Source organism: Amphiprion ocellaris, chromosome 11 (genome assembly GCF_022539595.1).
Source record: "Amphiprion ocellaris isolate individual 3 ecotype Okinawa chromosome 11, ASM2253959v1, whole genome shotgun sequence".
Classification (NCBI taxonomy): domain Eukaryota; kingdom Metazoa; phylum Chordata; class Actinopteri; family Pomacentridae; genus Amphiprion; species Amphiprion ocellaris.
In genome coordinates, this window is record NC_072776.1 from 7,805,034 (window position 1) to 7,818,661 (window position 13,628).

The 13,628-nt window shown below is 39.8% G+C and overlaps 2 protein-coding genes across 3 annotated transcripts in view; one reads left to right on the forward strand and one right to left on the reverse strand.

The window, feature by feature from the left end:
• Nucleotides 1-8,972, forward strand: part of LOC111569954 (glypican-6-like) — an 84,361-nt gene extending 75,389 nt beyond the window's left edge. For both annotated transcript variants that reach the window (XM_035949122.2, XM_023272427.3), the window contains 3 exons: nucleotides 4,042-4,178; nucleotides 5,208-5,383; nucleotides 6,342-8,972. In XM_035949122.2, the coding sequence (XP_035805015.1) occupies nucleotides 4,042-4,178; nucleotides 5,208-5,383; nucleotides 6,342-6,550 (522 nt within the window). In that variant the 3' untranslated portion in view covers nucleotides 6,551-8,972. The remainder of the gene's footprint in view (nucleotides 1-4,041; nucleotides 4,179-5,207; nucleotides 5,384-6,341) is intronic.
• Nucleotides 8,973-9,014: 42 nt separating this feature from the next.
• Nucleotides 9,015-13,088, reverse strand: dct (dopachrome tautomerase). Its single transcript, XM_023272428.3, has 8 exons — nucleotides 12,560-13,088; nucleotides 12,167-12,466; nucleotides 11,565-11,665; nucleotides 10,923-11,089; nucleotides 10,608-10,787; nucleotides 10,329-10,464; nucleotides 10,022-10,223; nucleotides 9,015-9,494 (listed from the first exon to the last, which is right to left on the reverse strand). Exons 1-8 carry the CDS (start codon nucleotides 12,846-12,848, stop codon nucleotides 9,319-9,321), a joined length of 1,551 nt encoding a protein of 516 aa, XP_023128196.2. The 5' UTR covers nucleotides 12,849-13,088; the 3' UTR covers nucleotides 9,015-9,318.
• Nucleotides 13,089-13,628: the final 540 nt, after the last annotated feature.

Genomic DNA, 13,628 nt, shown 5'->3' on the forward strand with positions numbered 1-13,628 from the left:
CTCAGATGTGACTATATGGCAGTTCTTCTATTTCCTGTTTAATGACAAACATGAATAAATGAAACTGTTTTGACTAAAACAGTAAATTCTGTGTGACTGATAAGCCCTCACAGTTCTTGTGAAGTCAAACACAATATTCTGTTTAAAACCCTTATAGCCATGCATTTTCCAGAAATTATAGCATTATACTGTACATCCTGGCTTTTAGAAACATAGAATATAGATGATATGATGCATAAAACAGAACAAGAGCAAGGCCAAACACAGCCCAGTAGGATCAGGCTCCCTCTGAAGACCTTGGCAGTGTAGAAAATATAAGTCTGTTCCTCTGTACTTTCTTTCATTGCAAAGCAGGAAAAGAAAGAAAATTACTCTGTGTTCAATTTCATAAAAAAAAAAAAAAAACAGTAAAGCAATTGCAGTATATAAGTAGGATCAACCTACACAAAATACACAGTAATGAATGGGATAAGTTAACTTGGTTTGATGGTAGAATGAACTACACAAATCATATCTACTGTGAAACACCAATATATATAAATCTTCAAATAACAGATATTATTAGTTCCGCTATTAATCTATTATAAGCTAAATACAAACATTTAATAATGGTTTAATCCACATTTAGTATATGAATCTAGTAGGACGCATCTCTAATAATGTAAAATATGTCTTTATAGAACAAGATATATTGAGATTATGTGCTTGATTTAGCTTACAAATGCCTTTTTTTTCACGAATCCAGATACAGATACAGGAACAATCAGTCCTTAAGTTTATTTGAATAATTAAAACATGTTTAATTATTAGACATCAGTAAGCACATTTATGTCTCAATCAATCATCATTATCAGTGGAAGAGTGTAATCAGTGACAAACATCAGTATAGTAGATGCTTTTAGAAGACATGGCTGTATTTTTGACAAAACATCTTATACCTTAAGAATCTCATGCTGCCAGTGTTTCAATATGATCTTTAAGCAAGTTATTCAAGTCCTGTGAAGGTAAAATTATAATATAAATGACCAACGCTCACACACCCATTGAGCAAATGCTTCTATCAACTGTCTCATCAGCGCCTTATTATAGACTATAGATATCACACAGTAATGCCGCCTTTGGTGTCTTCACAAATTAGAATAGCTATCACATACTATGATAGTAGTCATTTGTTAGGATGTCACTGAAAACAAATACAATGTAATATCCTGATGTGAGGCGAGGGGGAGGTGTTGTGTCTGTGATCTTCGTTGTGATTTTAATGAGAATGTCAGCGCTCTCGGTAATAGGTGGCTGATTATAATAAGAATCTCCACTCTGCTTCCTCCCATACTGTGCCGTGATCATTCTGGAGTGATAGTGAGGACATGCTTTTCCTGTGCACACTTGTGTCCTTTTACGTGTATTTCTGTCTTCCTGCTTCCATCCCTTTCCACACAGTGTGCTCAATCTGTGTTTAGACCGCGTGGATGTGAAGTTTGATGTTAAAAGAAGCGTTATTTTTGTTAACATAATTGGTTCCAATTTGAAATGCATTTTCCTACTTTCACTTTGCCCCACTGTAGTTGCTCTCTGGTTGCTTTCATCTCCCCTTTTCTCAAAGACATAGTGCCATCTAGTGTGCATTGCAGTTGGTTGCATGCCAGGGTTGCCTGTTGCAGTTTTATTATTTATTCATGGGCAATGCGCAATGGTATGAGAGGCTGACTTCTTTCAGTAGGGAAAAAGCTCCAACTTTTCTTTTTTACAACTTTTTTTTTGACATTTGAGTTCACTAAGTATGTTTCTTTTATTCCCAGTGGATTTCTTTTAGCTTTCTGCCTCCAAAAGGATTTTTATTTGACTGCTAAGATGTGTTTACTGTAGTTGGTTGAAAAAGCAAAGCTACAAGAACATCAACATTGATTCACATTGTGTAATGAATATATGGCTTCTCCTATTAATGCTGTATATATATTAGTTACCTCACCTTTTCTATGTGCCTAATCAGAAGAAGTTTCCGATAGCTAATCTATTTTCAGCTACATGACACATGTGAGAACCATATTTAAAGTAAGTGCTAATCATATGTTTGCATTGCTAATGCATGACTCATTCTCAGTTTAATTCACACTTTTTCACAGGCCTGGTTTTGCTGCAGATCCTGAGAAAAAACTGTGAATCTCTCACTTGTTAAACTAAACTTAATGTATGAGGTTTAGTCAAACATTGCCAGTCAATCTCTCGTATTGAGTGCAGTCTTGACCCTCTGGGCAGTATCAGAGCTGCTGAAGTGCTTTGGCATCAGTGTGACAGGATTAACACATCAAAAGCAGTGTCGGGGCCTACAGCAGCGTCACACAGTCAGTACAGCACCTTTCATGTTCTGCTCAGGTTCACTACAATTTCACGTAAGCCAACAGCAAGTCAGACGGAAAAAGATAATGGGGCCAACCTGCTGCTATCAGGCTTTCCCTCAGCTTCAGTGAAATATGTCAAATTCCGTGTGTTTGATGAAAGATTGGAGTTCAACAGGCTCAAGTCAGGAAGCGATATCTGACTTTGTCACATGGCCAGGATGCAAAGGAGCATTTAAGTCTGACATTCAAGCTGAAATTATTGCTGCGAGCCAGCATGGTCTTACTTTTCATGATGCAAACCTTCGATAGGCAACACAGAAGGAAAATTAAAGCCAAATAATTTTTGGGGGAGTCCAAGAGTTGATGTCTCAGGGTTAAATCCCAAAATTTATAATCCCTTTGATTAGATGTGGTATTAAGTGAAGGTGGGGTGGTTTTGTAACATATCTACATATGAGATGCATCCTGGGTAATAGGTTTAAAGGGGAAAAAAGAGTAAAGCTCAGGTAGCACATAATTAACTCTACTCAAATGTTAAATGATGAAACTACCATTTTTCATGTAATGTGAGTCAGAAATGTCAACGATAAGTCTCAGTGCCTTTATTCCCTCTGAGAGGCTTTTACAAGGACGAGTGCACTGTGTGCCATTATATACTCGATTTTCTGTCGTTGCAGACATCATGCCTTATTGAACAACGTACAAAGTGGATACAAATTCAGTTTTAGGTAATATTTTCTTTTCAGCAGCTTTATTTCCCTGTGTTTCTATTAACTATATACACTGGTCAGCCACAACATTAAAACCACCTGCCTAATATTGTGTTGCTGCCAGAGTAGCTCCGAAGCACTAGGGCTCAGACATGAGAGCTCTGGGCGTGTCCTGTGGTGTTTGGCATCAGGACACTGGCAGCAGATCAGAGATGGGGTTTCCATGGCTCAAGCTTGTTCCTTGCATCAGTTTGGAACCTGGATAGTTTGGAGGCTGAGTCATGCTTTGCATATTTTGTCGTCTTCCTCGGCAGTTTCTGAACGAGGTGCGTTGCCCTACTGTAGCTTTCATATAAAGTGCAATAAAGTGAAGGAAGCTAAATCAAATTAATACTCTTTTCTAGGCACACTTGCACATATTTTTTGACGCTTGGCAGGTATGTTGCTCCATGCATCTTGGCGAACTTGCCACTTGGGGGTAAAAGTGGCTCAGTGGGCCGCTGATCAGAAGGTCAGAGGTTCAAGCTCCAGCAAGCTGCCACTGTTTGGCCCTTTAAGCAAGCCCCTTAACCCTGTCTGCTTAGTGTGGCTAACCAAAGCGTCATAACAAGCCCACGAGGGATCAATAAAAGCAAAAATTAGAGAGGAAAAAAAAATCGATCACCTCTGTGTCTACATAAAATCCCAGACTTGAGGTCAGGGCACTGCTGATTCCGTACCATCTGTTGCAGGATTCCCTCTTGTTGCTGAAGATAGTTCTTTCTGACTCTGGCTGAATGTTTGGGGCCAATGTCATGTTTCAGAGTCAATTTTGGACTAATCGCAAATCTCCTTGATGGTAAAGCACGGTAGATAAGAATGAGAACATAATAGATGTCTGAAACTTTTGCATAGTAGTGTGAATATGTAGCTAAAGAAAAGCTAGATTGGACTAGATTCGTCTATACGAGGCTTTTTTCCTCATCATTGTAACAACCCCTTTCTTTGCTTAGGTGGTTGACATAAAAGAGAAACTTAAGCTGTCCAAGAAATTTTGGTCCAACCTGCCTGAGGCGATGTGTGTGGAGGACAGAGTGACCGCTGGAAATGCCAGTGATGAGGACTGCTGGAATGGACATACCAAGGGCAGGTAAGGCTACCAGGACTTGGGGCTAATGCAGACTAACACAAAAGGTTACTTAGAAGTCCAAAGTCTGCTCGGCTCGCCTGATGTAAAGCAGTCTAATCCGAGAATTAAGAAAGATTATTTACTTTCCCTGACTTAAACTCCACTGCGCAAGAGCTTGGCATAGTTTGATTCAACTAAAAGCAGGATGTCGCCTCTTAAATGCTTGATCGTTATGGTTTGGTCTCAGCCTTTGTTATGTTGTATAATTTGCTTTAATGCTTTTCACAAATTTGTCTGTGTTTTTTGTGAAACTACCGTATGTTTTGATTTTTCTTTTAAATGTTCCACCAGCATAGTGTTCCCACTGTTGACCTGATTTCATATTTTAAGGAAAATATTTGCATGACGGCTCTAAATGCACCACAGCCATTTCTTAGGTCACAGCAAATTGATTTGAGCTATTTTTATTCATAATGCCAACTCTATTATATAAAACAAGATGTTCACAGTGCACATTTTATAAATAACCCTAGAGGTAACAATTGAACATACAGTTGTACTTTCTGTGAACAGAATATCGTTACTTAAAATTAAATATTGCCTGTTTTAACTTGGTGAGAGGGCAGAGGTGTATGTTATTGAGAGGGATCTGGGCTTATGGGGAAACAAATGCAGTTGTGTCAGATGATTCGTGGAATGGCCTCACATGATGGCCTGCTGCTTATTTATCAAAGAGGAATGCAGGAGGTAGACATGCTGTCCCTGGAGAAATATCTCACAAGTACGTCAGAACCTTACCCTGACGTGACTAGGTCAAGTGTTCATTTTGCCAACTCTAAAAGCTATTCCCAGCCGTTTTATTAGAATTTGACCCAAAACAACAAAACCTTTGTAATATAACTCTGCTCTCAGCCTCTCTCTGGTCTCTTATATTGAAAATACAACCGCTGATGAGAATGCCAGTTTTGAGCACTCGCTGGCTTCTTTGTGTATGAAGCACCTTGTCCAAAGCAATGACAATAAATTTACCTCATGTGTCGTGTTGTATAGATACTTTCCTGAAGTCCAGAAGGATGGCCTCACCAACCAGGTGAATAACCCCGAGGTGAGCGTCGACATCACGCGCCCAGACACCTTCATCCGTCAGCAGATCATGGCCCTGAGGGTGATGACCAACAAGTTGAAAAATGCTTACAATGGCAACGATATCTACTTTCAAGACTCAAGTAAGCTTATTTGCCACTTTTGCCATGTGCAAAAATGTGACAACATGCTGTTGTTTTTTTTTTTTTTTTTTTTTGCGTTTCTTCAGGCAGGAAATGTATTTTTGGTCTTAACCTTCCCCACCCTGTTTGATCAAGTTCATGCTCCAGCTGCTTGTCACTCATCTTGATAAGCTGTCTACTTTGAAATGCCACCTAACCTTGAGGTGGACATAGTAGCCATCAGTAAAGCCACAAGAGGCACTGAGGTTGTAAATAGCTACCAGTAGCAGTGTGTAGTAGTAAAACAAACATGCAGTACTGTACCTAATCAAGTTTTTTTAAGCTTTAATGATAATTGTAATGGCATCACATCAGGTGTGCATCATTCTTCTTCATTTAAACAAACTATCACAGAAGACGTACCATGTTTACTGAAGAACATGTTTGCAGAAATTGGTATATTCACAAATCCAGCAAATGCAGAGCAGCATGAACTTAATTTGGATTGCATGTTCGCTTGATGAATCTAAGTTCAATGTCCTGTTGACCCCCCATTTAGCTCTGCTTTGGGTCTCCACCAACTCTTAATCTCTTAATATTTCTGGAGCAGAATGCTCCACTATGATAACAAGGTAGCTGCTAACTGTGTCTGCCTGCTATTTAGTGCTGGGCAGGTAAACAGAGGATTTATTAGAGTATGTGAGAACAATGCTGATGAGGGCAGTGATAGTAAACCAAAACAGATAAAATGCTCCACAGGATTGATGGGAACTGCGATTGATAATGCCACTTTTCAGATAATCATGCTCTTTTGCAACTCTCTGACATAAAACAAATATAAAACTCATGTGAAGGTTAAACGTTGTAGCTTTAAGGCAGGAGTTTGGTGCAGTAAAGTCTGGTTGAGCTGTTGACTAATGTTGCACCAGTATTACAGAGATGTGCTCATTCTGGCTTGTGTTCTGTTCTGGTATTACAGGCGATGAAGGTAGCGGCTCAGGCAGTGGCAGCGGATGCACAGAGGTCTGCCCAACATACATGGACGGCGCTGATGCCACTGAAATCCCGGTGGTGAAAGCCGACCGGAGCGGGCCTGTGGGTGACTCTGCCTCGCTCTATGCACCCTCTGTAGCCCTGCCAGCCATGCTGGCCCTCTCAGCCCTGGCACTTCACCGACAATGGAGATAATGCTGGAGGAACAGGCTAAACATGGACAGCAGGTTTTTTCTTTTTTCCTTTTTTGCAGTTTTTATATTCAGGCAGATTGGAGCTACAGTCAAGCAGACAGCATTCACGCTGCCAGCCTTGAGGCTAGAGGAGTCTGCTCTGAAAAAGAGAGCAGTCATGCATCATGATTTCCCACTTTCCCAAAGATCGTGCAGTGCCATCCGTAGACTTGATATTTTAAGGCATCTCTTCACCATCCAAAACTGATGCCGACTCAACAAACTCTGCTTCAGAGATTTAAAAACATTTTTAAAAAAGATATATTTCTTGCACATATGGCAGGTAATAATGTAGGTCTCCTTGTGGAAAAATATAACTCACACTTTGATTGTTTTGATTTTTTTATGCAAAAAAAAATTGTGTATTGAAAAATGTTGAGAATGTGGTTATTTGATGCACCTGAAAGAGGCACAATAAGTTAAACAGATGTTTAATAGTATATTTTAAAACAAAGGAGAATGATCTAAATCGCGACTTCCACCTAAATTTTCAATTGAATCTGTGTTCCGTTGTCATTAACTCGTGCCAATTACTGATCTGTGATGCGAAGCAATGAAATACTCATTAGCACTATATGTTTTTAGTTTGTTTTTTTTTAGATCAAATGCAGACACCACATTTGATTCATCTTACATTTCACACTACTTTCAGCCATGTCATTTGGCAAGATAGTGGGCACACTATATCATGGGTTGGTCCACAGCTGCCTTGTGCTAAAACTCACTACAAAGGTTAGGAGTGACATTTTATATGCTCATTTGCCTTGCAACAAATTAATTATCCGCAAAATATTCTCATAACATGCTGGTTTCTCAGGCTTGGCTTCAGAAGTATACAGCACTGACAGAATTATTATGGGGCTGTTATTCATATTCGGAGAAGGTGCCACTAATATGCTGTCAAAGGGATGCTGGGTCTTTAGTGACTTGGTGTAAAATTAATTTCTCCATGTCAGAGAGGGCTAAATAATCACTATTGTGTAATCTTTGATAGTATTTTTTTCTTTAGAAGTGGTTAAAGTGAATGGTTGCATGGAATGTGTTTCCATGGAGTCACTGTAAACCATCAGTGTAAAGCTATACAGTAAGGAAATACACAAATCAAATACTTAAAAAACAATAACTAAAGTGTTCCATAGATGTATTCTGCTTCCATTTTACAGAATGTCAAACGCAGTAGTTAAAAACAGGATTGTGTACTGTATTTAGTGTAAATGGACATGCACATTACACTAGAAGAGCACATTCATTCAATATAGCATCACTGAGGGAAGTCTTACGCTGCTGTAATCTCTATATTAATATACAGTAATTTGGGCCTCTAACATGTTCTGCTGCAACCGCAGAAGATTCTAAAAACATTTGCAGGTGTGGTTGCAACTTTTGCATGTGATTGAATGACCAAAGTTTATTCTGTGACTGTTCCTTCATTTAAATAAACACTGTAAGAACAAAATGAAAATGCTGTCAGACAGTAATCAGAAGCCAAGTAAAAATAAAAACAAATAATGGAAAAATAGGATTTTAGTTATGTAAAAGGGGAGGAAATTATTAGGAGAAGAAGCAGCAAACAGCACACAGTGGTTACTGGAAATGCAAAGAAAGGGTCCCTAAATTTATCTGGAAAGCTTGAATGGTTGTGTCTGCAGCACAGACAGGCTTGAAGCCGACCACAGTCACCTGTGAAATGAGAATCTGTGGAGACTGGACAGGGCTGAATGCTTCAGTGGAGCTCCTCAGTAGAGCGTACTTACAGAGAATGTGAGAGGCCTGGCACTGCTGAGGGGGGTGTACAAAACCAGCCTGGATGTACATCCACTGTTCTCTGAGAGCCCGTCAGGTCCATAACCACCAGGCCAGCTAAGCTTACATATCCACACAATTAGCCTGCGTTATGCCCTTCGCAGTATATCAACGAATATTTGTTCAGCTTTTCTTTATTGCATTTAATTCTGCATTTGCATCCACATGACAAGAACAGAAATATTGAGAAAATATGTCAAATGTGTCATATAGAATGATTCTTTATTATGACTATTGATCTCACAGGATGCCCTTTTTATGTTTTGTATCATTGAACTTTTAATATTTTTGCAATAAAATATAAAAAACGGATGTCTGGTCAGACAAATTACTGAAAAATAGAATGAGCAGGAAAAAGTCAACATTTACTTTTTTTTAAAAAAACAATTATTGCATTGCTGGAAGAATTTAAATCCTAATGAGGAAAAGTTTATTTCGAGTTTGAATAGAATTTCAAACTGAAGGGTGAAGAACTAGTTGAGCAAATATGCCTTACTGTTTTTCAGTGCAATTAAGATGATTGCATTTGTGTTTTGTTACTGTTCTTGGGAATAAATTGTTATTAAAAACATTCCAATAGATCTGTATTTGTGGTAATTCTGTAAATGACACACAACAAAGGCAATGGTGGAAAAAAGGGTCGTGTTTTGACATTTTCTAAAAGGATCTTTCCGTTCTGGTCAAAGTATACATTAATTTACACTGGTTTGAAATGTTTGGTGACTTTCTATTAATATTTTCCAATTGGTAGAATAAGATTCACATGATCTTTCCTAAATGAAATTTGATTTACTATCTAAAAAGAATAAATTTGAAGCATTAATATTTTCCTTCACAGCCGAGCCTACAGAACACTGTAGACCGGCTGCTCCATCACTCTTAGGTATGTATGAACACTGAAGTGCATTTCAGTACAACAGGTGAAATCTAGGCTTCCTCTGTGTACTTTCTATTTGTGAAATCTGCTTTTATCAGAGGTTCAAAGCCTCTGTTTCTCCGCTGATGCAGGTAGAGCACAAACATAAGGAGAAGCACCAGGAGACCGATGAAGACTCCCCCCAGAGTGGAACCCAGCACGAACACACTCGGCCCTCCATCTGCATCTGCAAAGATGAAGTACAGGTGGATACTCGCTGAAAGCTTTTTGCAGAAGAAAAACTAAATGTGTTATTTGTTATGGTAAAATAAGGTATTCAAGGGTTTTTGCAACTACACAACAAAGAAAGATATGATGAGGCTTTGAACCAGCATCGGTGACTCAATATGAACTTGGCAATGTGAATGTGGCAACTTGAAAACACTTATGCACAAAACACTGGCATAAAATATGAAGATACCACCAGAAGAAGGTTTATGCAGTTTGTAAAGTCTGGAAAGAAATAGTCTAGCACAAATCCATGAATTAAACTATAGCCTACAGATTTAAGATTTAGTTTTTCTTTTTTTTATTTTAAAATCGATTTTGTGGTATACGTTCTTGGTGGTGGTGGCATGGATGGGTGGTGGTGTGATGGGTGATGGTGTTTTGGGTGGGTGTGTGGGGGGGGTTCTCATCTAGTCTCTGTCAAAAATAGCTTCACCCAAAGTATCAACCTAGTGCTTCAAACTCAACCTTTCAATGTTTCCTTACCATCCAGGGCAATGGCATATGAATACCCCAGCTGCTCAGATGGGACATAAATCTCCTCATTAGTGATGGGAGGGAAGAAGGGAACCATGTTGTAGTCCCTGTTGTGACCGATGGGGGCCATCTCATCCGGGAAGGTGGCATTGTTTGGAACAAACCTTCTCATCCACTCGTCGAAAATGGCATCGGTGAAAGCATGGAGCACCTGGGGAATAAACAGAACAGAAACACCGCAGTGCTTTTAATGTGGAAGGAAACAAAACATGTTTGCTGTATCATTTCAGTGGTAACCATGAAATTAAATCCTGACCAGAAAGATGGGGTCGTTGGCCGCAGAGTGAGACAAAGAGCTGGTTCCGTTGAGCAAAGAGTGGACAAGGTTGTGAAGGTTATCGACTGATTCGTCCAGTTGTCCGTCTGGCTTGTCATAGCCCTCAAGAGCGTTTCTGTGAGTCACAAAGCACAATGTTTGGTAAACTGTAGCTTTGAAAGGAAATTTGAGAAGTTGATCTAATTTAGACAGCTTCTGATTGCAGCAGTATGAGTGAAATAGCAGGTGGAAATGCGGCATTAAACAGTAGAGTTGTACCTAAAGCTAAAGGAGGAGTTGGTGAAATAGGGAGGACTGTCAAAGTCCCTGATGCCAAGACAGCTTCTGACATCATTCATGGTTGGCAGAGACATGTTTCCTCTCTCCATGATCCCTCTCTGAATGAAACCCTCATTGGTGCCGTTGCAAAGAGTCACCAGACGATTGTAGTCGTCCAGACTGGAAAGAAAAACACATCAGTTAAACTGATTTGGAGAATTCAAGACACGTATTACTTGTTTAGATTTTAGTTTATTTCAATCCAACCAATAACTGCTGAGATTTTCCTCCCTCCTATCAATAAGCCGTGCTGACCTGTTGCACACCACACCCCATCTGGAGAATCTGGACTGGTTACTGATGAGCGAGGGGTTGTCTGGGTTTCTGGCCCCCAGCAGACGGTCAGTGCAAACATCACACTCACTCTGCCCCGTGGCAAAGTTCCAGTAGGGGACTGCAAAGTTCTCATTGCCAGTCAGTCTCTGCAGGGAAAAGGCAAATTTTATTGATATTAGTTCGCAGTACTATCAGAAATGTTTTTAAAGTCCTCAACATATGTTTTTGTAAGGTTGATATATCAGTCCTTTGCTGATATCTCCTCACTTTCTCTTCTCTGAACACTTTGTATCTTGAAAGTCTTCCACATAATTACCATGTATCCACTCTGATTTATGTTCTAGAAAAAGCAGCATGAGACAACAAAAAGCTCTTACTCTGTCTCGAAAACAACTAAAATTATTTTTACTAAGGTTAGGACAGATTTAGCAAAAATATTATTGATTAATGAACTCAGTGGATATATGGCGCAATAAAATAATATCTTTAGGAATGTTCCTGTGAAAGGCCTTTCAAAATTCCATTTAAAGAAATCACTGCAAATAGAATACACTTTTATAGCTTGAAAAAATCACAACAGGATCCATAGTCATAAAGGTTCGTTCAGAAAATGACACATACCTGAAGCTCTCTTTCCAAGCTCAGAAGGTGATATCTGTGCCAAGTAATGAATGCTGGACCTTTGTGTGAGAAATCAATGGCTTTGAACGGACGGCCAGGACCTGCAGGGCAATCAAGTGTTTTATTAGTTCCTCTTCATAGGATCACATGGCAAATATCAGTACAACAAACAGTACATGTGGAATATATATTAATATTTTTAAATTCACATATGAATGAACAGATTCCTCATGTACTATCGTTAAAAATTTAAACAGAGGTTCTTGCTCGCCACTAAAAGAATTCAAACACAACATGCTATCCCTCTTCATTTATTGTGTGTAGCAATTAGGTTACAAGCTGTAGTGAAGAAAAATACTGGACAACTCACCAACCTACACTTTCAATAATTTCTGATCCTGTTTGTTTGCTACAAAATATATATCAGCACTGTGAAACAACTCTATAATTATTATTTTTAAGTAAAATTCCACAAATCATACAAAAGAAATTATAAAGATTATTATTCCAGATATTTTAAGCACTGTTACAATCTCATTTAACAGAATAAAAACACAAATTGACCAGTTCTAACATTTTTATGTCAAGGAATGCTTATTTACCAAGAAGAGTGTCTCTGACTGAGTAGTAATGCTGCCAGACAAAGAAGTCGTAGATGGAGATGTTGGTAACTTGTGGGTCGGTTCCATTTGGTCCCAGCAGCCCCAGCCAGTGTTGGGTGGCAATGACATAGTCTGGGTGGATGGTGGTCTTGGCCAGTTCCAGAGCATTCAGGAACTCTTCGAGCTCTTCGGGGGTCAAAGTGTGGATGTCTTTCCTCACAACAGGAGCTTTCCTCTGGTCGCAGTTTGGTCCAGTCCAGCCAAACTTACACTGACCACAGTTGTAACCTGCAAAGTTACCTGCAACACAAGGAGCAAAACAGATGTCAGAACATATGAAATCCAATCAGACAGATCCAAAATAGGCTATTAAAGAAACTGTGCACCACTCACCAGTGCATCTGCAAGTCTGATTGAAGAATTTGGTCGGCCACCTCTCTCTGTCATCTACGTTTCTCAGTCTGTACGGTCCTCCCCAGGGTTTGGAGTCCACTCGGACAGCAGAGCAGATTCCTCTCCCTGACAGGGAGCCACAAACATTAGCGGGATCTGAGCCCAGCGCAGGGCAGCACTGCTTGGTCCGGATCCCCTCCACTGTGCAGCACGCTCGAGGAAACTGAGCCTCTGCGGGGTCCGGGCAGAAAAATAGACAAAAAAGACCAAGGCCCAGTGCAATCATCATATTTCACCTGCTTGTTTCCTGGTGACAAATCAGTTTGTAGATCAACTCTCAGCTGTAATACGGTCGATTAGTTCCCCCAGAGGAGTGTAGAATCTCCCTCTGCTACGCTCCCCCGTTGTGTATCTTCGAATTAGATTCAGTGATAGTTTTAACATCTGTGGAAACAACCCTTAAAGGCAAATCACGCTGTGTTCCAGTTGGTTTCATGCACGTTAAGAAAGCCTCTAATTTCTGCTCTTGCTTTTGTATGGGGGGATTAAGCCATCGGTCTTGTGATGATCACCTGACAGCAGAGTAGAGAGCTGCACTGAGAGCCGGATGAATATCGAGAAACCGCCTGAGGGGAGTGGGAAGTTTTTCTACAACCGCTTTGTACCAAAAAGAAACAATTGTGAATCTGATTTGCTCGTTGTTGAGTCAGTCTCAGGAAAATCTGAGCCAACAAAAGGAACACCTTTTAAATCCGTACCCCCTCTCAATATCTGGTAATTCAGAATAATGGACTAATCACTTTAATCCAGCCAGAAGTTTGTATAACATTTTGGAGCTTTTGGAGCTTTTTGTTAGCACGGGTCTGACCACAACTTTTGTCTTTTCGCCTGTCAGCTGTGCCCTGGTGGCCCTGGGGGCTCAGCTGACAGTGTTTGCAGTGCATGTGAGGCAAAAGAACAGCAGCAGACTTGATGACCCACGACAAAACAACAAGTTCCTGTTTTTCACACGCTCTTTTTTGTGTAATTTTATGCAACTACATAGCTGCATATACCAATGAAACATGGT

Coding starts and splice junctions, on each gene's coding strand:
- dct (XM_023272428.3), bottom strand. CDS start 12,848: ATGATGATTGCACTGGGCCTTGGTCTTTTTTGTCTATTTTTCTGCCCG. Junction 11,090..11,564: donor GCTTGGAAAGAGAGCTTCAG/GTATGTGTCATT, acceptor TTTTCCCTGCAG/AGACTGACTGGCAATGAGAA. Junction 10,465..10,607: donor AACTCCTCCTTTAGCTTTAG/GTACAACTCTAC, acceptor TGTGACTCACAG/AAACGCTCTTGAGGGCTATG.